General features: G+C 45.3%; 1 protein-coding gene across 3 annotated transcripts; it reads right to left on the bottom strand.

Moving 5' to 3' along the window:
• Positions 1–16,075: 16,075 nt before the first annotated feature.
• Positions 16,076–20,185, bottom strand: TCL1A (TCL1 family AKT coactivator A). Of its 3 annotated transcripts, none has more exons than XM_055291393.2 (4): positions 19,927–20,185; positions 18,191–18,367; positions 17,722–17,775; positions 16,076–16,847 (listed from the first exon to the last, which is right to left on the bottom strand). In XM_055291393.2, exons 1-3 carry the CDS (start codon positions 20,044–20,046, stop codon positions 17,728–17,730), a joined length of 345 nt encoding a protein of 114 aa, XP_055147368.1. In that variant the 5' UTR covers positions 20,047–20,185; the 3' UTR covers positions 16,076–16,847; positions 17,722–17,727. The 3 variants fall into 3 exon arrangements, with proteins under 3 accessions (XP_055147368.1, XP_055147369.1, XP_063501556.1); XM_055291394.2 differs by having other exon boundaries at positions 17,727–17,775; positions 19,927–20,182; XM_063645486.1 differs by lacking the exon at positions 17,722–17,775.
• Between the last annotated feature and the right edge of the window lie 4,519 nt (positions 20,186–24,704).

Raw genomic sequence — 24,704 nt, 5'->3', positions numbered from 1 at the left:
CACTTTTGTGCTGAATTGGAGCCTCTCTTTGACCACTTTCTAGCATAGAAATGCAGCTTCTGGTACCGAAATGTTAAGGTAACATTTTAATGATCCATTTCATATTTTTCTACACTGGGAAGAAAATTGTGATTGGTCCATTCAGCAGCAGGATGCCGGTGGGAGGTAAGGAAGGGGAGGAGACTATTGCGGGCTCTGGGTGAAGCCCTGCTGTGAAAGCGCAGGAAAACCCGTGGTGGTCACAGGAGAACCGGGAGCAAGGGAGAGCTCCCAAAGCGAGACAATGCAACAACATGTCAGTGCAGGAGATGCAGAATGCAGGTGCAAGGGAGGAAGGGCCCATGTGTGGGAGAGTATGACGTGACAGACGGGCAGAGTCCTTGAACAGGGAGGGATGAGGCAGGGGGCCAAGGCACTGAGCAGTGCCGCCATTGTGACCAGGAAGAAGAGGACGATACAGTGCATGTCAGGGTGACCCATGCATTGGTGGCAAAGAGAAGGGATTCCCTCCCTCATGTCACTCACAAGAAAAAATCACCCATGGGCTGAAATCCCAACCTTACGAAATGAATCTGTAAAAGCATTCATAGAAAGTTTGGGGAAATATGTTCATGAACGTGGGGTACAAAAAAACCCAAGTAAGACACAGGTGTAAGCAAAAGACAGTGTAAGACAAACTTTTTCAAGTGAAGCATTTCTGTATGACAAAATATTAGGAAGCATCAATCACAATTTAGCATGGTATATAAGGCACGCCAGTGTTTGCCTGGAGCGGGCTTGCTCAAGCCCAGTGGTGTTGCGGGGAGGGGCTGTCCTGTGCATTGTAGAATGTTTAGCAGCATCCTTGGCTGCCACCCACTGGATGCCAGAAGCATCTCCTGACCCCAACTTGTGAGAACCAAAAATGCCAAATGCCTCCTGTGGGGGCAAAATTGCCCCTGGCTGAGAATCACTACCCTAGATAAACACTTGCACGTGTGGTGTACACAAGAGGTATGAAGAGAGAGCATTGTGGTAAGAGTTAAGATTCCACAGTGTTGGCATGGTTAAAGGGACGCCCTGTGAGCAGGAGCTGGGGTGAGCACTGCAGGCTGGCATTGTACCTTCTGCTGAGAAGCTTGTGTTGATCTGGCAGCCTGGTCTTTGAGGAACCCTTCTCCCCTAGCCTGCCTTCCCTCCCACTGGCCTGAGTCGGGGGTATGCAGGAGAGGGTGTGTCATGCAGCATGCATCCCAGTCAACATAAGGATTTCATGATGACACGGGGTCTCGCTCTGTCACCCACACTGGAGTGCAGTGGCACGATCGCGGCTCACTGCAAGCTCCGCCTCCCGGGTTCACGCCATTCTCCTGCCTCAGCCTCCCGAGTAGCTGAGACTACAGGTGCCCGCCACCACTCCCGGCTAATTTTTTTGTATGTTTAGTAGAGACGGGGTTTCACCGTGTTAGCCAGGATGGTCTTGATCTCCTGACCTTGTGATCTGCCCACCTCGGCCTCCCAAAGTGCTGGGATTGCAGGTGTGAGCCACCGCGCCCGGCCTAGGAAGGTTTTTATTGGTAAATGGGAAATTTACAAAGCCAGAGAGGGAAGGAGGCATTGTTTTCCTACCCACAGAAACGTGCCCCCCAGAAAGGAGCAGGCTCTGCTGGATACCCAGTGGGTGTCTGCATCCAGGAGAGAGAATTCAGTCCCTTAGCTGCCTTCTTATAGTGCAGGCTGGGTGCAAGTGCAATGATGAAGGCTGCACAGACTTCCTGGGTACCAGGTGGGTGGGGTCTGGGAATGCCAGCCGTCCAGTGCCTGGACACTTGGGGTCTATGTGTCACTCTAATAGGTTTGTTGTGAAATGCGCACATTTCCCAACACTGGGTTGCAGCAGAGAAAGCAGTTGAATGGTAGGGTCACCGAAGGAGGGGATAGGAGGAAACCTCAAATCCATCTCCCAGAGACTAGAAGCGGGTCAAAGTGGGAGATTGTTGATTGATTGAAAAGTACAGGATGACATGGGACAGGGAGATGAAGCAGCTGTATTCTCGTGCTGATCTGTTCCTCTGCGGGGGGTCTTCGAACTGGTTGCTGGAATTCAGACTCTGAAAAACATCTTAAGTGATTTATTCTAATGTCAGAGATCCTGTCTATAGGAACAAAGGGGATACAAATGAATTATTAAACAGTCAGTCTTACAATCCTGAAGTCAGAAATCCCATCTGTAGAAACATCAGATAGGCAAATGGTCACTATCTAGAGTGCTACGTGACTTTCAGAAACGAGAAAGTGGGTCTAAGTGCAGCCTGATCAATGCTTAATTATAACTGTATTTCTGTCCAGAACCCAGCATGCAAAGTGCAAGGGGGGCAGTTTCATATGGGAAGTTTCAGGCTCCCAGGGTGAGGGAAGGAAGTCATCAGTTCCATGGGAAGCAAAGCTCTGGTGCTGCTTCTTCCTTGGGAAATAGGCCCTTGTCCCTGCCACCTAGGATAACTCTGCTCCTTGACCTTACAGCGCTATTAGTCCTATAGCATTGGGAGGGGCCCCCAGCCCCCGGCTGGTCCCCAGGGAGGCACACTTTGGGATCTGCTGCCCCTCCTGGGTGCCGTCCTTCACCTGCTGGTGGTCTGCATGCTCTCCTGGCCTCACTGCTGAGGTCTGCAGCAGGACAACGCATGGTCTGTGCCTGGTGACTCCCAGGGTCTGGGTGACTTGGCTTCACCTGGGATCCTACTACTTGTTCTGGCCCAACTGTTAGCTGTGACCCCTTTCCAGCTGCCATCTGGGTGGTCCACACCCAAGCCTCTGCTGAGGTCAGCTTGCCCTGGCACTTGGCATTGGTGCTGGATGCAGCATGGCAGTGCCCCACAGAAGATGCGCTCCAGGGAACCTCTCACCCCACCTCACCATATTGATATGGGAGTTAAAAAGGAATTATTTAGGCAGATAGCAAGGGCGTGAGAGTCCTCGGTAAGGCTTTTCTTCATTTTTTTTTTTTTTTTGTGAGACAGAGTTTCACTCTTGTTGCCCAGGCTGGAGTGCAGTGGCGCGATCTCGGCCCACCGCAGCCTCCGTCTCCTGGGTTCAAGCAATTCTCCTACCTCAGCCTCCCAAGTAGCTGGGATTACAGGCATGCGCCACCACGCACAGCTAATTTTTTGTATTTTTAGTAGAGACGGGGTTTCTCCATGTTGGCCAGGCTGGTCTTGAACTCCTGATCTCAGGTGATCCACCTGCCAAAGTGCTGGGATTACAGGCATGAGCCACCGTGCCCGGCCAGGGCTTTTCTTTTTAATAAAAGCAGCCCCAAATCATTTTCTAACAAATAGCAGCCTGCAAGCTGGGAGCTTGCATGGGTGAGTGCTGGCAGGAACTAAGGACTAGACACGTTCAAGGTGGGAGACTTCTCTGCCAGCCACGTGTATTTTAAGGAGCGGACCAGACGGGGCCAATAAACTGGAAAGCCCATCAGCGTAAGATCCCTGTGGGTGACCAGCCTTCCCCACCCAAACTAATCTGTGAGCCGTACATATAAATCAGATCCCACTTCCTCAACTGGACCACGAAACTCAAGAGTATTCAAACTGTCCTTTATCCACTTGGAGACCCCTTCCTCTATAGAGGAAGCTGTTTCTGTTTCTCTTCTCTTCTACCTATTAAACCTCTGCTCTTAAACTCCTCGTGTGTGTCTGTATTGTACAAGGAACTCCAGGGTATATACCCCAGACAAAGTAGCCATGTCAATAGTGGGCTCTTTCACATTGCCTGGGTCCAGAGGCTCTGGCCTAGGCTCCTTTTGCTGTTAAGTTTGTGTAACATTGTGATACAATAAGATATACAGATTTGGTCTCCATCCCCAGGTTCTAGCATAGGGCTGCCGAAGCCTCTGGAATTTTCTAAGTGATAGGAGTGAGAGGAGCATCTTTTGTTCTTCAGAATAGACCCCTTTCAACCTACCATGTGATTACAGGATTGGAACTTTTAGTCCCACCCTCCTGACCTCCAAGAAATACAAAAATAACAGTGTTTCCAAACATTGGGAAGGGGAGGAGAGAGAAGGTAGAGGTAAAGTACATAGGTTTTCCCGTGGAAAGAAGTCCAGAAAATACAGTTGAAAGATCAAGTCACAGAGCTAGGAACATATTATTTAAAGGACAAGCCAGAAGAATTAAGACTCATAAGAAAACTAACCAAATTTGGCAGCAGCAGATATGGACAGGAGGAGAGAGGAAGCACAAGGATGCTGTTTCCTCATCCTTCACAGGGGACAGTTGGGAGAGGTCGTAGAACAATAAACAGAACGGCCACATAAAAGTGGAGTGGAGCAGAGAAGTCCTTATTAAGAAAAACCTGGGCCGGGCGCAGTGGCTCACACCCGTAATCCCAGCCTTTGGGAGGCCGAGGCAGGCAGATCACAAGGTCAGGAGATCGAGACCATCCTGGCCAACATAGTGAAACCCCATCTCTACTAAAAATACAAAAAATTAGCTGGGCCTGGTGGTGGGCGCCTGTAATCCCAGCTACTCGGGAGGCTGAGGCAGGAGAATCGCTTGAACCCAGGAGGCGGAGCTTGCAGTGAGCCGAGATTACACCACTGCACTCCAGCCTGGAGACAGAGCAAGGCTCCATCTCAAAAAAAAAGGGAAAAAAAAAAAAAGAAAAACCTAAACCCAGAATACACAAAAGAAAAGCAATACGTATGACAATGTTAAAAAATAAAACATTTCTGCCTAGCGGAAACAACAACAACAAAATAAAGTACAAAACAAGTTAACCATGGTGAAAACACAGATCAGTATGTGGAGAAACACTGACAAAGGACTTCTTTCCTGAATATCTAAAGATTCTTTATGGTTGTTTCCACACTTCATTCATCCCTTACCAGCTTAGATTCTGCGTTCCAAAAACTCCTTCACACACATGGAAGACTGTCTGCCCCACTCTTCTGCATCACTTGCCAGGTGAAATGCCACATTTGGTGGAACCCACTTTGCCTTATTTTCTAAACCTCAGGGAAAAATATTGATAGACAAAATACTCATAAAAATAGGCTGACAATTTCCACTTTGAATTCCTGCCTGCAAACCTCAAAAGGCCTGGTCTGCTCAGCAATTCTATCAAGTTTCTCTAGTAAGTTGGTTTCCCCTGGATCAAAGATGGCTGTGTCAGTCCATCTGTTCTCATACGTGCGATGTCCTTGCCTTATACTTGGCTGAAAAAGAGACCTAAAATGGGGAATTCCCAGAGGGGCCTTGCCTGAAGGGCCCACACAAAGCTCTTCCTTCCTTCCTGATCACTCTGCTCGGTTTCTTTCCATCAAGGGACTTCCTTCTGTGCTAGAATGCATACCCCCTGAACCTAGCTCAGGGCCAAAGATTGAGTTGAATAAACAAATACCAGAAGGGAGAAACAGGGCAGATTCTGGCAACATCCGGACCACACCACTCACTAACTTGGGACAAGTAACTTCTAGTCTCAGAGGCTGTTTCTTCACCAAGAACTTCGGGGTAACAAGAGTACTTACTTCTTCGTAAGGCCTAAAGGAGATAATCTGTGCTAATCACACATCACACTAGCTAGTCCACTGGGATCACTTTTTGGACCAGCTGCCTTTCTCTGTCTCTCTTTTTTTAGCTTTCCTTCTTTATTAAATTCCCTTAAGCATTACTCATAATTCAAGTTTAAGACAGGACAAATCTCACCAAGTATTTATGGCTAGTTCTCTTCTTCTTATAAATGAACCCATAAAAAAGCATCCCCTAATTCCTCTCTAGTTTTTCTAACCTCCTTGGTTTTCTAAAATTGAAAAAAAGTAATTCTGGTATACTAAAACCAGAACAAAGTTTTCTCAAGGTCTTCAGTTAAACTACCTTTAATTCCTCAATCAAGGCATACCGCACAATGTTACCTACACTTTACAGTAAAGGACTCTGAGTGGCTGGTGTTTTTTGCTTAGTGTAACCATTACACAACAGTATGTACTTGTCACCCCTGGCCTTCTAAAAAAAATCCAGAATTTATTGTCTTGACCTTAGGTGCCAAATGAGGCTGGCAAGGCTTTTTCCTGGGGTAAGATCGTAGGTGGTTGGGAGTAAATAAAACCCCAGCTTCGTGTCTCTGTATGACATCACACACTTTCAGCCTAGCATTGCCAACTACTGGGCACATTACCCTGAGCTTCTTAAAAATGTCAAGAAACAGATTAATAAAATTCAGAATTTGGTATGTACAAATCCATCTTTAAGAAGGGATTTTCTAGAATTTCAAGGAGAAAAATGCATAATATATACATTTTGTTCTTTTCCTTATATATACAAAGACCTTTGTTATAAGTAATTACAAAGCTAACGATACAGTTTTACTTCAGGTTTAGTTTTTCCTGCTGTGACATTAGCATCTGACTACATTCATTCTGAGAGAGCCTGAAGCAAAGGTAGGTGGGGGTGCTTGTCACCCTGTTGAACAGTTGCCAAAGAAAGTAGAGATGTTGAGAAAAGGCAGTTGTACCTTGGAGCAAAAATCGACCTAATTATTTGTGATTATATGCCATATTTTTTAAGGTGAGCATCTCAAGCCAATTGTTTGATTTTTAAAAAATCGAGCAAATTGTGTTATTCTTGCAACATTCTTGATCTCTTTAGTTGCAGACCAGTAGTAATTCCTTCCCTCCTGCTTAAATTATATGAATAAAAAGGGAAGGACAAACGCTGACATTTAGTTTGTCTCTCAGTGCTTTCTATGATCTTTTTTCAAAGTAAAATAATCTTAGGAAAGGTTTTAATTTTTTCCTCCTAAGAACACTATTAATGATGCTTTTCACTGAATGTGGACAATATCATAAAGGAGGAATATTGAAATTTATGGAACCCACTATATGGCAGATACTTTCCATCCGTTACCTGCTTTAAAACTAAAATCCAGGCTAGGCGTGATGGCTCACGTCTGTAATCCCAGCACTGTGGGAGGCCGAGGTGGGCTGATCACGAGGTCAGGAGATCTAGACCATCCTGGCTAACACGGTGAAACTCTATCTCTACTAAAAATACAAAAAAAAAAAAAAAATAGCCGGGCGTGATGGTGGGCGCCTGTAGTCCCAGCTACTCGGGAGGCTGAGGCAAGAGAATGGCGTGAACCCGGGAGGCAGAGCTTGCAGTGAGCCGATATTGCGCCACTGCACACCAGCCTGGGCAACAGAGTGAGACTCCATCTCAAAAACAAAAACAAAAAAACCCTAAAAGCCAACATTATCATCACAATCCAATGGTGGTTCATTTTGCCTGCTGCCCTGAAAAAATACAACAGTAGCAGGTGTTGCAGGGCCAGTTGAGTGAGAAGAGCGAGAAATTTCTTGAACCCATCTCCCTTTTTGGCCTCTGACCTTCTAGTTGAAACAAAATTAGTTACTCGTAGCCTTAAGTGAATGCTATACTGCACATAGGCACAGAACCCCAACCTATATAAGCACTAGGAAAATTGCAACACTTTGAGTTGGTCTGGTGGAATTATCTCCAGCCTTCTCTCTGTATCCAGTTATAGCAATAAATTCCCTTCTTTCCTAGATTATCTGCTTCTCATTATTGGGCTATGAGAAAACACAGCTGACCTGGCTCAGTTCTAGGAACGACATTGACTTGGTGTTAAATCCAGAGAAGATAGCCCCAAGTTAGAGAACCAAGTGGCTCTGCATAATAAAGTAAGAATGTTGGTGTTTCAAGGATTACCTATATAAAGGGAGGAGGAGGGTGCGGTCTGTGAGGCAGAGAGGACTTGAGAAAGATGCGGGTGGTGGGGCTTTACTGGGGTGGTGGTAATGCTGTAACAATGCTTAAGGGTCTTTTTCAAAACAAAGTTTCTAATATCCCACTTTAAGCTGTAGTCTGAATGTTAACCCCCACCCCTCCCTAAACCCCCAAACTTAACCCCCAATGTATCCCCAAAGGCTGACATCGGCAGCTCTGTGGAGAAAGAATCAGAGTAGTGTTAGTGTTCAGTGTAGGGTAATGTGCGTGGAACAGAATAGGATCAGCCATAAACCAAACGAAATCAGTGGATGTTAGAGCTCAAAGGAAGGGGTGATGGGGAGAAACATTAAGACCTCATTGAAATCCTTGGAGAGATTGTGAAAGGTGGTATGGGAGGGAGGGTCAAGCTAAATTAAGTCTAAAAAGATGGAGTGCCCCATCTGACATACAGATACAGGGGGCACAGGGCATTTCACAATGAACCAGATGGGATTATAAAACTATGCTCAGTCTATTATTCTTATACAAGATAGCCTAAATATGTGAGAGTCTCTTTTAAAATGAAGCTTTACTGTGGTTACACATGACCTCCAAGTCACGGGGATGAGTAGAAATGAGACACTGAGTTACTTAATACAGTCCAGCCAGTAAGATGATAAAGCGGCCATGGCTTCTTGCTGTCCTTGCTTAGTGAGCTGATAGGGCCAGTGTTGAGGAGAGGCACCACCAGGTCAGAACAGCCCTGGCCATGTTCAGGCTTTGGGGGCCTTCTAAGTCCAGGGGCCCAAGTAATTGACATCTTAACCAGTGAACCTGCTGTGTAAGTCCCGTACTACTGCACCAGGTACCAACATTGAATTTATAAGTTTTAGTATTGACTAGTACAAAGAGCTCTCCCATATTATTAAAATGTGTTTAGTAGTTTCAAGAGCTATAGAATTTTCGCCTCAAACTATAAACGATCATTATAGTCAAGTATTTGTGAGAGCATTTTCTTGCAAAATTTCTCACTTAAATTTGTAAGTTGTATTTGCCGTAGGAGGTTCACTGACAATAAATTCATTGAACTAGCTCAAGTTAACTCACTTGATATACAAAGAGGTTAGAATCTTTGAGAACTGGTGTATTTCCGCAGGCATTTCCTCACTGTGAATAAAGTTGTTTTGTAAGCAAAATACAGTGACAGTAACAAAGTAACTAAAACACAATAAGATTCAGGGCAAGATGCTGACAGTGGCATTGTTTTTCAGTCTCCCAATTCTCCTCACAAAGTCCAGAAGAGCAACCAGGATAGCAAAAGAAAAACTGAGTATAGAAAAGTAGGAAAAAAAAACCAGAATAAAAAGATGAAGAGAATTGAAGAGAAAGTGATGGATATAACAGGCAACGAAGATGCAACATATCCATAATAGAAGTCTCACCCCCAGACCCCCCAAAGAGGAAAGTAAGGCAGTGGGTAGAAACTACTAAAGAAAACATTCCTGAAGACAAAAAAGTTGACCTGAACCTGTGTATCTGAAGGGAACATGATGTGCCTAGAACATATAAACAAGAACAGTCGACTCCAAGACATAGCCTTAAAATTATTGTACGTTATAGAACAGAAATCTGTTTGGCATAAGGTAAAATGACCAAGTAACTTACATGGGATTAGATCTTCACAGAATACTTTTAAGTTAAAAACACAGTGGAGTAAATGGAGTAACATAGTACAAATACCCAAGAAAAGAAACGTAACACCCTCCCCACTTCGGGATTTTTAAATTCAGCCAAATGACCTTCAAGTAGAAAGGCCATAGACAAACCTCAATGAAGAGGAAGGAAGGAATCAGGAAATGATGCTCGTGTGAGCACTTCTTGAGTAATCCACTAAGCTATGAGCTTCACACAATCAAGAAATGTTGAGGAAGCTTTTCATTAGGACTAGTGGTGAGAAATGAATACGTTTAACTGAAGAACTAAGACTCAATAAAGGGCACGAATGTGAGAAATCCTATGTGTTTGTTACATTCTCTGATAATAAAGGTATATTTCAGTTATCAAAAATGGGAAAAAAGAGAATATTTTTTCTTACTGAAAGTAAGCTTGATGGCTGCCTTGGAGGTATTACTTAGCACTTAAAGAATATTACTTTAGATGCTTTGGAGAGAGAGAGGGGTGGGGGAAGGAAATGTTAGTGGCTTCAATTCTGCTCACAATAGGGAATCAAAAGACGTGCACCACCCGACAGGTTGGCCACCAGTCACATGTGGCTATTTAAATTTAATTAATATTGAATAAAATTTTAAATTAAGTTTCTCAATTATACTAGCCATATTTAAAGTGCTCCATAGTCACAGAAGCTAGTGGCTACCACATTGGGCGACACAGATACAGAACATATCCAATATTATAGAAAGTTCTTTGGACAATGCTACAGTAGATAGTATTTTTAAAGGAAAGGCTGGTCAGGTGCAGTGGCTCGTGCCTGTAACTCTGGCACTTTGAGAGGCTGAAGTGGGAGGATTGCTTGAGCCCAGGAGTTCAAGACCAGTCTGGACAATATAGTGAGACTTCATCTCTACAAAAAATTTTAAAAATTAGCCAAGCATGGTGGCACTCATCTGTAGTCCCAGCTACTCAGGAGGCTGAGGTGGGAGGTTTGCTTGAGCCTGTGAAGTACAGGTTGTAGTGAGCTGAGATCGCACCACTGCACTCCAGCCTGGGTGACAGTATGAGACCCTGTCTCCAAAGAAAAAAAAAAAAGTAAAAGAAAAAAAGAAGGGCTGAGGAAACTACCCCAAGATATTAGTCTAAAGGTATGAAATGAAAATGCAACATGAAGAGAATACTAAAAAAGAATGTAGCCCGGGCGCGGTAGCTCAAGCCTGTAATCCCAGCACTTTGGGAGGCCGAGGTGGGCGGATCACGAGGTCAGGAGATCGAGACCATCCTGGCTAACACGGTGAAACCCCGTCTCTACTAAAAATACAAAAAATTAGCCAGGCGTGGTGGCGGGCGCCTGTAGTCCCAGCTGCTCGGGAGGCTGAGGCAGGAGAATGGCGTGAACCCAGGAGGCGGAGCTTGCAGTGAGCAGAGATCGCGCCACTGCACTCCAGCCTGGGGGACAGAGCAAGACTCCGTCTCAAAAAAAAAAAAAAAAAAAAAAAAAGAATGTAGAAAACAGTCCCTATAGAGAAAAATTTTATATGTATATAAAAACAAACATAAAACAATACTAAGACCAGTACATCAGATACATCAATAACTGAAATGAGCTTAATTCACTAATTCAAAAAAATGCATCAAAATCCAACCTTTTTATACACATGCACACATATATGAACGAACATGCCTAAAACAAAGAGATTCAGAAAGATTTAGATAAGACGCTAGGCACAAATATGCCAGACAAATGCAAATTAGTAGAAACAAATAGACACAGTTCATGATCTTCATGTCTGACAAGGTAGAAATCTAGCCAGAAATCACTGAAAGAAAGGATAGTTCATCGAGCCAAAGGCTGCACAAGATATAACAATCAACATTTATGTGGCCGGTAACACAGCAACAACTTTATGAAGCATAAACTACCAGAGATTAAAGGAGAAGATGGAAATATACTAATAGGAAACATTATTGTATTTTTTTCAGGATGAGATAGAACAAATGAACAAAAATACTGACGGAGAACACAGAAAGCCTAAGCCATATTAATAATAAAGCAGAGATTTATATCACTGAACTTGGTTGAGGGAAATGCCTCCTTTTCAAATGCACAGGGAACAATCATGAAAACTGAGGACATCTAGCCGGGCGTGGTGGCAGGTGCCTGTAGTCCCAGCTACGGGGGAGGCTGAGGCAGGAGAATGGCGTGAACCCCGGGGGACGGAGCCTGCAGTGAGCCGAGATCGCGCCACTGCACTCCACCCTGGGTGAAAGAGCGAGACTCCTTCTCAAAAAAAAAAAGAAAACTGAGGACATCCATGTGCATTTGATATATGGGCATAATTTACACAGCCCAATATGTTTATTTATTTTAATTTTATTTATTTATTAATTTTATTTTATTTAATTTTACTTATTTTTCATTTATCTATTATTTATTTATTTATTTATTTATTGAGACAGGGTCTCACTCCGTTGCCCGGGCTGGGGTGCAGTGGTGTGATCTTGGCTCACTGCAACTTTGCCTCCCAGGCTCAAGCGACTCTCCCACCTCTGCCTCCTGAGTAGCTGGGATTAGAGGTGTGTGCCACCACGCCTGGCTAATTTTTGTATTTTAGTAGAGATGGGGTTTCACCACGTTGGCCAGGCTGGTCTCAAGCTCCTGACTTCAAATGATGCGCCTGCCTCGGCCTCCCAAAGTGCTGGGATTACAGGTGTGAGCCACTGCTCCCGGCCTTTTTATCTATCTATCTATCTATCTATCTATCTATCTATCTATCTATCTATTTATCTATCTATCTACCTACCTACCTACCTATCTTAGAGATGAAGTCTCAACATCTTGCCCAGGCTTTGACAGGCAGAGGTGGGGGGATCACTTGAGTCCAAGAGTACAAAACTAGCCTGAGTAACATGGTGAAACCCTATTTCTAATAATAGTATTTTTAAATTAAAAAATAAAATAAAATTTCTAGTATTAAAAAGTTATATATGATACCAAAATCAGACAAAGACATCACAAGAGAAAACTACAGACCAATACTTCTTATGAATACAGATATAAAAACCCTTAATAAAATACTAGCAAACCAAATCCAACAGCATATAAAAAATATTATACACTAGGACCTAGTAAAATGCATCCCAGAAATGCAAAATGGTTCAACATACAAAATAAAAATAAGTGTATTACACCATATCAATACAATAAAGGACAAAAACCAACATTCCAATAGATGATAACAGATGCAGGAAAAACATTTGACAAAATCTAACATCCCTGCATGAAAAAAAAAAACACTCAATAAACTGAGAATAGAAGGGAACTTCCTCAATCTGATAAAGGACATTTATGAAAAAGCCATAGCTGATAATCAGACTTAATGGTGAAAGATGAAGATTTCTAAGATCAGGACCAAGGCAAGGATGTCCACTCTCACTCTTTCTTTTTTTTTTTTTTTGTTTTGAGACGGAGTCTTGCTCCGTTGCCCAGGCTGGAGTGCAGCGGTAGAATCTTGGCTCACTGCAACCTCTGTCTCCCAGGTTCAAGCGATTCTCCGGCCTCAGCCTCCCAAGTAGCTGGGATTATAGGCACCCGCCACCACGCCTGGATAATTTTTGTGTTTTTAGTACAGATGGGGGTTTCACCATGTTGGCCAGGCTGGTCTTGAACTCCTGACCTCAGGTGATCCACCCATCTCGGCCTTCCAAAGTGCTGGGATTACAGGCATGAGCCACCGTGCCTGGCCCACTCTCACTATTTCTATTCAACACAGTTCTAGAGGTTCTAGCCAGGGTAATTAGGCAAGAAGACAAAAGAAAAATCATCCAGATTGGAACAGAATAAGTAAAATAAATCTCACATCATACTTGTGAGGATGGCCATTATCAAAAAACCAGAAAACAACAAATGCTGGTGAGGCTGTGGCAAACCCTTGTGCACAGTTGGTAGGAATGTAAAATGTAACTGTTATGGGAAACAGTATGGAGGCTCTTCAAAAAATTAAAAATAGAACTACCATATGGCTCAGCAATCCAACTGGCGGGTATTCATCTAAAAGAATTAGGAAACAGAATCTTGAATTGATATTTGCATGCCCACATTCATGGCAGCACCATCCATAATAGCAAAGAGGTGGAAGCCACCTCCTATCCACTGGTGGATGAATGAATGAGGAAATGGTGGTGCATACATACAATGAAACTTCATGCAGCCCTAGAAAAGAAGGAAGTCCTGCCATATGGATGAGCCTTGAGGACATCAGGCTAGGTGAAATAAATCAGTCACAAAAGGACAAATACTGCAGGATTCCTACTTAGATGAGGAAGCCAAAGTTGTAAAACTCATAGAAGCAGAAAGAAGGGTAGTGGTTTCCAGGAGCCGGGGAAGAGGAGGTGATGAAGAGGTGCTCTTTAAAGGGCACAGAGTTTTAGTGATGCAGGATGAAAAAGTTCTAGAGATCTACTGTACAACAATGTTCATATAATTAACAATACTGTACTGCACTCTTAAAAGTCTGTTCTGAGGGCAGATTTCATGTTAGTTTTTTTGTTTGCTTTTTTTTGTTGTTTGAGGAAGGGTCTTGCTTTGTCACCCAGGCTGGAGTGCAGTGGCAGGAACACGGCTCACTGCATCCTTGACTTCCCAGGCTCAAGCGATCCTCCTGCCTCAGCCCCACAAGTAGCTGACACTACAGGTACATACTGCCATGCCAGGCTAATTAGATTTTATCATAATAAAAAAAGAATAAACTTAGGAATCAATTTAACCAAAGAAATGCAAAACCTATACTCTGAAAACTGCAACATGTTATTGAAAGAAATTAAAGAAAATATATATATGTAATAAAACATGTAGAGGGAGCCTGGGCACGGTGGCTCACACCTGTAATCCCAGCACTTTGTGAGGCCAAGGCGGGCGGATCACCTGAGGTCAGGAGTTCAAGACCCGCCTGACCAACATGGTGAAACCCTGTCTCTACTAAAAATACAAAAAATTAGCCAGGCGTGGTGGTGGGTGCCTGTAGTCCCAGCTACTTGGGAGGCAGAGGCGAGAGAATCGCTTGAAACTGGGAGGTGGAGGTTGCAGTGAGCCAAGACCGCCTTTGCACTCCAGCCTGGGCAACAACAGCAAAACTCCATCCCCCACCCCCCCAAAAAATTTTATATATATATATATATATGTAGAGGGAAAATTATGAGGTATTTAGAATACATTGGCAAAACAGCTTTGTGTTTCCAGCCAAAACCCTAGAGTCAGTCTTGAGGAAAACTGAGATTCTGCATTGCATTTAGTTAATTTATTAGGGCCATTTATTCTTACAAAACAGCATTTCTTTTAGTAAGAAGTAATCCTTTTGCTATGTTTTTAATTTCCACAGCAAATTAAATCTGTGAAGCGCTTGCCATCCCCTTCCTAAGAATCTAGGTCCCTCTTTTTCAAGGCCCAATCTTAAATGCCACACCCACAGACAGGAATTTCCTTACCAGCCAATCAAACTCCCTACCCTGTTACCCTGTTCTATTTTCTTCTGGGATTTTGCACCTTCTTTTTATCTTTTTCCAGAACTAAGGCTGCATGAGAGTGGGGCTTCGCCTTGTCCCTGCTGAGTCCCAGTTCCTGACACCATTCATGGCGATGGTCAAATATTTGGTTAACAAAAGAATCTCGCACAAAAGCTTTCCTCCTTCTGAGTCCCCGCGTTCCTATTCCTAAAATGAGGCGGCTGCCTGATCTCCCATGGTCCCCCTGCTCTGACTTTCCATGTTTTGGCCGTGCTGAGAGGCATCTGTACAGTAATTGCTTCCACAGACCAAACTCCCCTGCTGCCATGGTCTGTGCAGGGTGACAACAGAAGACACAGACCCTGGCACGTTGGACGTCAGTGTTTCTTCTCTGTCTAGTGCTGGTTAAGAAACCTGGATTCAGAGACTGTAAAGCGGGAGAAGTAGTGTTTTTCTTATACAATTCTCTTAAAGCACTTCAGTTATATATCCCGCTGAATCCTCAGAACAACTCTCTAAGTTCATCTCTGTGACAAGAAAGCTGTGGACTAGAGACACAGGAAAGTGGGAAGCCCAGGATTCGACACAGGATGGATTCCTTTCTCTGGAAGGCATCGCCTGCTAATATCTGAGGTCCAGCTACCATCTATGGAGGTGCAGGAGGGGCAGCAGGGTCTTGAGAAGGGAGCATGAGGACAGGGCACAGGGTGGGATCTGCTGTGACTGTAGGTCATGGGAGGTGGGGAAGGGAGTCTGCTTGGGGCCTGAGTAGTCAGGGACAGTTTCAGGCAGGAGGGGCTTCTGCTGGGATTGTGAGCAGAGAGGATAGAAGTATCTGTGCAAGGACAGAGCCTGGTGAATGCCTCAGTGAGGAGGAGGCAGAGCTGGCTGGGGCCGAGGGCACATGGGAATGAGGAGGGTGAGGAGGGCAGGACCAGATGGAGGCAGGAGGGGCTCTTGAATACCAGGCATTGCCAACAACGTTTTTGAGGTTGCTTACTCCAATGGTTCTCAACGTATGCCTCCAAGAACACTAGGGTTTTAAGCATTGGATTACATGGGAAAAAAATTGTAGTCCCTCATCTCCAAAGGGAAATAAATAAATCCATGAATATTTTTTATTTGGTGGCTGCCTATTCTCACTTCTCTATGCCAGAATCCAAGTCAAGGATAGAAGCTGATTCAGCACCAAGTTAGATAAACTATCTTGCATTTAATCAATCATTACAAAAAGTATTCATGCCACATACAACTTCGTAACACCCAGGTGCATGACCATCTATAAAAGGGGGGAAACCCAACCTCTATGCCTTTTCCACGTGGGCAAGCCAAGGGTTCTGAGGGCTCATCCACAGGGCTCGCTGGCCTGGCCTCCTGCTGCGTGCGTCCCGGGCTGTGGACCACTGACCCAGAGGCTTCTGAGTCCTGAGCACAGATAAGGGCTCCTTTCAGGCCTTTCCTTGAGCTGCACCTGAACCTGTGTGGGCAGGCATCGTTTGCAGGCGTGTTTATGTGCAGGTGTAGCACCATGTGAGACCACTGGTCCAGGGTTTCAGAGGTCCTGCTCAGGTGAATCGGCTGTGTTCTCAAAGTTCACGGAGCTGAGTGGGTGTGCAACATGAAACACTAGTGCTGTGAGGGACAGAAGGGACAAAAGAGGCCGAAGACCATCAGCCAGATGAGAAAAGCCAAGGCACAGGTATAGCTGGGCACCTGGAAGAAGCTCTGCCAAATGGAGTCCTCCTTGGCGGGAGTGGTAGTGCTAAGGCGAGCAGAGTGGGCTACAGGCAGGTCCAGCAGGCCCTGGGTAGAGCTCATCCTCTGTCTGTCCGTTCCTCCCAGACCCCAGCGTGGTGGTGGAGAAGACACAGGCATAATAAACGAAGGTGAACAGAAACACAACATCCCCATTGTAGGCTGGCCAGGCTCAGACCCTGGGGTGAAAGGAGACAGGTGCTGCAAGACCTGGGGAAGGACAAGAGAAGACAGAGTCAAGGGTGAAGGAAAGGACCCGGCAGTGGCGAAGGGTGGTGCTGCTGGTGCAAGTCTAAGTGGGAAGCCTGGTGGTCAGGGCTGGCCCCTAGAGGCCTTGTGAGCCAAGGCAAGTTCTGACACCTGGCTCTAATCTGAAGCTGTACTTCCTCAACTCATTTCTGGGTTTTGTAGTCTTACTTCCTCAAAACTCAATAGCATAATATCTGGCTTAGCTGATATAATCAAGCACCAGTGCTTATTTAATAAAGCAATAGTAAGGCCGGGCGTGGTGGCTCACGCCTGTAATCCCAGCACTTTGGAAGGCCGAGGCAGGCAGATCACGAGGTCAGGAGATCGAGACCATCCTGGCTAACATGGTGAAACCCCGTCTCTACTAAAAAAACAAAAACAAAAACAAAAAATTAGCCAGGTGTGGTGGTGGGCACCTGTAGTCCCAGGTATTCTGAGGGCTGAGGCAGGAGAATGGTGTGAACCCGGGAGGCAGAGCTTGCAGTGAGCTGAGATTGCACCACTGCACTCCAGCCTGGGCCACAGAGCCAGACTCATCTCAAAAAAAAAAAAAAAAAAAAAAAAAGCAATGGTAAATGAAAGTGCAGGCTGAAACCTGTGAAATACTTTATAGATATGAGCAGCTGCGATAAAGGGGGCTGCCTACAAAGCCCTTGGCTCCCAAAGTGGTAAGGGAGAGACATGAGTGCCTCCAGGAAGTCTCTCCCATCCCTGGGGACCCTCAGAATGGCAGCAGTCGGGGAGGGGTTAGCACTGCCTTCATGCAGAAGGGGTGGTCTTTCTTTGTGATACAGCCACTGTGGACTAAGAGGGGTCAGGCTCCAGTGGAGCTCACCATACATCAGTCATCTGGCAGCAGCTCGAGAAGCAGGTCCTCCACGCCGTCAATCTGAGAGGCAGAGAGAGAGAGAGGGCATTGATCGGCCAGAGCCCTCCACTCCCTCCATTCCTCAGTCCTGCGCCTTCCCCTAGCTGGAAACAGCAGGTAGGAACCCAGGTGTGAGGATTTCAGGGGCTCTCGGAGACTGCCCCTCCTCCCACCAGCCTTCAGCCTGTGACTGCCCACCAGAGATGTCTTCCTGCGGCCAGGAGGGGGCTAGGAGAAAGTGGAGGTAGGGTTCTGCTAGAGACCTCAGAGGATCTATCTTCTCTCTGGTAAAGTCCTTTAGAAATCTGCACTTGTACATTTCCCATTTTTTAATGCTTTTGGGACTGGGATGGAGGGAAGATAAACCACTAAGGCCAGACATGGAGGAGGGGAAACCCAAGATCACCCGATAGATCCCTCGGAGAAACACTCTCACCTTGATGTGGTACACTAAGCGCCAGAAACTGGAGTCTGAGGATCGGTATCGTCCATCAGGGTAGAGCTGCCACATGACAGGCAGCAGGCTTGGGCCTATCTGGGTGGGGGTCATAGGACTCCCCAGGACGACGTCTTCCCGACGCAAGAGCACCCGTAACCGTAACCTATCCTTTATCTGAGGAGGAGAAAAGGACAGGGCATACTTTCAGGTTCCGCTTGCCAGGGCTCCTCCAGGCACAGAAAACCGGAATCCTTCCTGCCAGCCACCCACCCACCCATCTGGGCAGGGGTCCGAGTGTGGAATGATGGTCATCACTGTTCCCTGAAGCTCACTTCCTTAGGCCATGCATGCTCCCCTCAGGGACTCTGGCTGGGCCAGGACCACCAGCACGCACATGTGTCTAGCCACCCAGACAGGGCCATGAAAGGCACACTTTTTTCTGGCGGGTTGCAGTGGCTCACACTTGTAATTCCAGTGCTTTGGAAGGCAGAGGCAGGAGGATCGCTTGAGGCCAGGAGTTTGAGACCAGCCTGGGTGACAGAGCGAGACCCTGTATCTACAGAAAAAAAAAAAAAAAAGACAAAGAAGAAAGAGAGAAAAAGAATACTGGCCTTTTCAATGATGTGAGGCAAAATCTGTCTGTCCCACAGTTTGCTAGTGGTTTATTTTTTGTGGAGCATTTATCATTTTATGAAAAACTGTCTGGTTCGTGGTTTTGGTGTCACGTTGAAGAAGAGATTTCTCAACCAGAGACTTAAAAAAGAAATTCACTGAATCTTCAAATTATTTCTCCAAATTTTGATTTTAAAAAAGTATTTAACTTGATTTTTAAAGTAAAAACGTATTTAAAAAATTGAAATGCCAATAAAAATGCAAATTTTGTGGTGGTTAAGAGCCTAGAATTCCAACCCCATTACCTACTAGCAATCCTACCTCGGACAAATGTACATTTTTGTGCCTCAGTTTCCCATCTGTAGAGACACAGTCAACACTCAATAACTTTTGATTGTTTGCTACTGGACATACATGTTCTAATATATTTTTTAATTTTTATGCTTTCTTCAGTGTATGTTTGGAAAGAGTTTGAACATTTTTTGACTCTTTTTCATTGAGTAAATCCAAATACTTGTAAAAGACTTATCTATTTCTTTAACAAAAACTTAACATGGACTAAGGACCCATCTTAAGGCATCATACACAAAAAAAGTCAATATTGATTCAATACCGGCGCTTACACTACGACATCACTTGTTAAATTTGTTTTCTAAATAAAGCACAGAGGTAACGGAAAATACTTCACACTCTAGGGCAGTGGTTGCTATGCCTGGTTGACCCTAAACTGTTGAGGGTTCTTTTTAAAAATACAGATTTCTGGGACCCACCTGAGATGATTCCGATAATCGGCCATATGGATGAGTCACTTAGAGACAGCCATTTTTAAGGATTAGAACCCCGAAGCCCGGAAAATCCCTGCTGTAGTCAACATTATAGTCACACGTCACAGGCACTGGGTCCCCCACTTTGACAGACATTCCTTTGCGGTTTTCCCACCCTTCTTCCCTGCCTGGAGAACTCCTATTCATCCCCCAGAGCCCGGCTCAAAGTGGCTTCATCTGTGGGGATCCTCCCTGCCCCATAGTGAGTGCTCCTCGAGTCCTCGCCCTTCCTAGGGCATCCCAAGCTCCCAGGGGCTGCCCCTGCTGCCTCGCCATCTGCTCCAAAGCTGGCTGTACCTCGATGGTTAAGGGCAGCCAGGCGCGCTGCCTCTCGTCCAAATACACGAACTTCTCCCAGGCCCACAGGCGGTCCGGGTGGTCGGTGACTTCCTCCCCGAGTATAGGGCACTCGGCCATGGCGTCCTCGGGCCGCCTAAGAAGCAAGAGCCAGAGCTTCTCAAGGCCGCTCGCTGGTCCCTGGGATGTGGGGCCGACCCTTTATATCCGGGCAGCATGCGGCCGCCACCAAGCGGCGGGGCGGGAGGACGGCCTTGGGGCGGGACCCTGGGGTCGGGAGAACGACCTTGGGGCGGGGCGTAAGGCAGGATGGGGCGGGGTTTGCGGGGGTCTTGGTGGCAAGTGAGGGTCCCGCGCAGGCGCTGCGTCCCGGCCTGACTTGCTCCCTGGAACGGTGGCAGCGCCTGGGAACGCAGACCCGGCCCCGGCTGGCCCGCGGCTTCCTCGAGGCCCCGGCCAGCAGCGACCCCGACCGCCGCCCTCCGCTGCTGCTGGAGAGGCACCTGGGGTGACCTTGGCCCTTTCTTCTTCTGGAAGACCCCGCCGCTTCCCTCGGCTGCCGGACCGGGACTCTGGGCCTCTGCTGGGAACTCACAGTCTACACCAGGATGCCCAGAGCCAGGACTCACTCCTCATCTTCTGGGATCAGAAGAGACCCGCGCGGGCCTGAGTTAGGCCTGGGCTTTCCCGGGTTCCCTGGATGATCTCCACCAGCCTGTGCCTTTGAGTGTCAGAGTACACTTCTTGGCAAAGGACAACTCCTGATGCTCCCTCTCCCTCTTCCATACACAAAGCATGCGTTTTCCACAGGTCTGATGATGCTGTGGACATCTAATAGCTATCACAAAATGGAGAATCATGGGTTTTTCCCCTTGGGCTTTGAATTTACTAGTGAAAGCATAGTTCGAAATGAATGCTTAAAAAGAAATCCCTCCTTCCACCCTAAGATCAATGGATTTGAAAAGTGCCTGGTTTATATGATCAAAACCACCCCTCTGTAAATTACAAGCAATAAGGAAAACAATTTCACTTTACTTTGCAGTAACGCATTCCCACTAAGGCAATTAAGAAAGTCATGCACAATGAAAAATATGTGAAACCAGCTCCAGCCTGGTTCAAACATCACCATGGGATGGAGTTTGGTGTCTCATCTTCTAGCTCTTTCCCGGTTCTCTGACCATGCACTAAGAAAATAATCTGTGATCCTTTGAAATATCACAAAAGTGAAATTAAGAGATCTGATGAGGACATCTGATTCACCTGGCAGCTGGGTATCTGCCTCTTTGCCTATCCAGAGAGCCAAATTCCCAAGAAGGGGCTGAGAGGGCCTAAGGTAGTCGAGACATAATGGGATTTACCAGGAACACAACATAGAAGAGAAAAGCCAAGGGAAGTTGGGGGTGGAGTGAGGGCCCTTGAGCTCAGCAAACCTCTTTTTCCACTGTAGCCCTTAGTGGTGTTAATATGTGATATGCAAACTTAAAGGTTTCATGCTGATTTGCCTGTGAATGGCTTTTTTTTTTGAGAGGGAGTCTCGCTTGACTTCAGAGCAAGATGAAAAGCTTGCAAATAAGCTCTGCTGGGGAGGTCTCAGCCCAGGCTAGAGCTTTGAGGTGAGAAATAACAAGTCCAGTTTAAATAGTGCTGCTGGGATGGACTTTTGTGGCCAGGGAAGGGGTACCCAGGAGCCAGTGTGGCCACTGACCCAGCCTCATCAATGGCCCTAGGATCCAGAATGCTACAAACAATGGAGCAAGAATCAGATCCGTGTGTCTGGGTAAGCAGAATGTTCTGGGAATATAATTCCTTTTTCCTTCTTTTGTAAGAACAATTTATTTCTTCAGTTTTGCATGAGGGCTTCTTAATATTGAGCAAGAATATATATCATTATTGTGTGAGATTTAGAAAATTATTTGAGAGAGGGTTCCAATAAATGAAAATGAATTAAGGATGTCTGTGGAGTTCACTGGGCAACTTATAGAGCCCTTGAGCTTTTTTAAGTGAACATTCCACAAGAGGGGAAACAGTAGCTATTGCATAATCTCAGAGCTGTTTCTGAGCCTCCATGGCATGTTATCTGCCCCATCTAAGGGTTATAAAGGCCATAAGCCTAGCTTTAGAATTTTACGTTCCTTTCCGAGTCTTTGTTAGTCTGATTTCCCTGAGGATAAGCAAATGGATGTTTCACACAGAAAGCTACAGGAAGCAATCATTTTGACAGAATCCTTAATGGATGCGTTCACGTCCTGATTTAGATCTAGTTTTGCCTTTACCACGATCACCTGTGAACTTGGCCAGTCCTTTGCAACTTGGCCTCGGTGCCATAGTTTTGTAATGAATGGGCCAAACTACCTGCTCTCTAAGCTTGTTTCTAACTCAGTAGGCCCCAACCCTCCTATAACATTGCCTAGTGGGAGGAGGGAATAGTGAAGAAAAGAGATGGACAAAATATATGATGTTAGTTCAGGAAAGCCTACAGTTTTGGGTACAGTGGCTCTAAATCAAGGACCCCAGTGGAATTCGTGGAAGCCATTCTTCTTGTTTGGGTTCCAAAGAAGGGATTGAGGAGTAGTCAAGGCCATCAGGATGACCTTGACTCAAAGTGTGGTCCCTGGACCAGCTACAGTAGCATCACCTGGAGCTCATAAGAATGACAGAATCTGGAGCCTCCCCCAAGACTACTGAGTCAGAATCTGTATTGGAACAAGACCCCCAGGTGACTCATGGGCATGGTAAATGTTGGGCTATATGGAGGGAGGGTCAAGAGGGAGAGATAGGGGGTGTCTGATTCAACACACCAGTGCCCTCCAGATTTCTCCAACTATAACACAGGACTTATATTGGTGTTTATGTATCATTTACTTCCAGGCTATCTTATTTTCTGTCAAAATCCCCTCTAATATATAGAGTGTTTTCCTCTTAAAAGAAAATCCTAGCAACCAAGGTCATCCTAACCAACCATGGGGTCCTTGATTGTCAATGATTATAGCAAGCTGGAAAGAGCCTATTTAGAGGCTACTCAGGTGGTTAGGCCTCTGGGCCCTATGATGACTGACCCTAAACCACTAAGAATCACCTGGGAAGCTTTAATAAAACACCTGCGCCTGGATCCCACTCTAAACCAATTAGATCAGAATCTCTGAGATTGAGGCTTGAGAAAAGTAGGTGATTCTAACATGTAGGCGGGGTTAAGTACAGTTTCTCTAAGATCTGAGTGACTGTTTTTGATGTGTGCACAGATTTATGAATCTAAATAACTACGAAAATGTGAAAGCTATTCTTTCTACCATCAATTCTTATTGTAAACTTCACCCCAACTCCATATTTTACTTCTTTCCCTTTGCCCTACTTTGCTGCTTCCAATCCTTTGTGGTCAGGGATCCATAGCCCTAAGTTTATTGGAATCATAAGGTTCTGAGATCTTGTTAATGTGTAAAATACAGAATCTGTGATATATATGTAGCTATTAAGGCATCCATGCCTGGAGTATTTTATTTGTTTTTTGAGACAGAATTTCCCTCTTGTTGCCCAGGCTGGAATGCAATGGCGCGATCTTGGCTCACTGCAACCTCCACCTCCTGGGTTCAAGCGATTCTCCTGCCTCTGCCTCCTGAGTAGCTGGGATTACAGGTATGCGCCACCACGCCTGTCTAATTTTGTATTTTTAGTAGAGATGGGGTTTCTCCATGTTGGTCAGGCTGGTCTCGAACTCCCGACCTCAGGTGATCCTCCCACCTCGTCCTTCCAAAGTGCTGGGATTACAGGCATGAGCCACCGTGCCCAGCCTGTTTTTTTTTTTTTTTTTTTTTTTAATTCCTAGGTCTGGGCCATAGTTGAAATAATTAAGGCTGCTGATCAAGTGAGTTCAGGGTAAAAAAGATGTTGTAGCCTTTACTCATAAGGGATGAAATGGTATCTCTAAATTAATGGAGAATCTGGGACAAGGATATTTCAAGTAGAAATTAGGGACTGATCCTACTCTGCCCGCTACATAGCTATCATCTCTCTCTTTAAAATGAACAGTTCTGAGAAACTTAAAGCTTCTCCAACTTTAAGGTGTATATGGAGATTTTATTTAAATACAGATTCTAATTTGGTAGGGTTGAGGCGATTCTCAAGATTCTGAATTTGTAACATATTCATATCCTCGGAGTTGAGGCAGGTACTAATGGTCTATAAATCACCTCTGGGTAGCAAGGACCTATACTAACCCCCATGCTACCCTTGATACCCACAGAAAACACAAATGAAAAACACAACTCACAACCCCTACTCAAAATGCAGCGAACAGTTGATTCTGCCAAGCTAGCGAGTGACCAAGATGTGATAGAATTGCACTGGACACTTTGAGCTACAACTGTGGCTGCCATTTGCCAGAGGCAAGTTAAAGTTGACCTACATTTGTATTGGAAACATTTCTCAATCCTGAGATTACTCCACACCTTGGGTGTTACTGTCCTACTGATGCTATGATGCCTACAGCTTTGTTTTTGTTTTTCTGTTTTGTTCAAAAATGCTTTAGCTATTCAGATCTTTTGTGGTTCCATATGAATTTTAGGATTATTTTTTCTGTTAATGTGAAAGTGTTGTTGGAATTTTGGTAGGGATTGCGTTGAATATGTAGGTTGCTTTGAGTAGGATGAACATTTTAATAATTTTAATTCCTTCAATCTATGAACATGAGATATTGTTCCATTTGTTTGTGTCTTCTTCAGTTTCTGTCATGGGTATTTTGTAGTTTTGCGTATTCAGATCTTTCACCTCATTGCTTACATTTA

The sequence above is a fragment of the Symphalangus syndactylus genome, chromosome 8 (assembly GCF_028878055.3).
Source record: "Symphalangus syndactylus isolate Jambi chromosome 8, NHGRI_mSymSyn1-v2.1_pri, whole genome shotgun sequence".
Taxonomy (NCBI): domain Eukaryota; kingdom Metazoa; phylum Chordata; class Mammalia; order Primates; family Hylobatidae; genus Symphalangus; species Symphalangus syndactylus.
The sequence above is the reverse complement of the archived record's forward strand: the minus strand, read 5'-3'. Positions and strand labels throughout refer to the sequence as shown.

Excerpts from the sequence above, each read along its gene's own strand:
- TCL1A (XM_063645486.1), bottom strand. The coding sequence starts at position 20,046 with ATGGCCGAGTGCCCTATACTCGGGGAGGAAGTCACCGACCACCCGGAC. Across the intron at positions 18,368-19,926 it reads GGCTGCCCTTAACCATCGAG|ATAAAGGATAGGTTACGGTT; the intron begins GTACAGCCAGCT and ends TCTCCTCCTCAG. Across the intron at positions 16,848-18,190 it reads GCTTAGTGTACCACATCAAG|GTCTTGCAGCACCTGTCTCC; the intron begins GTGAGAGTGTTT and ends GTCCTTCCCCAG.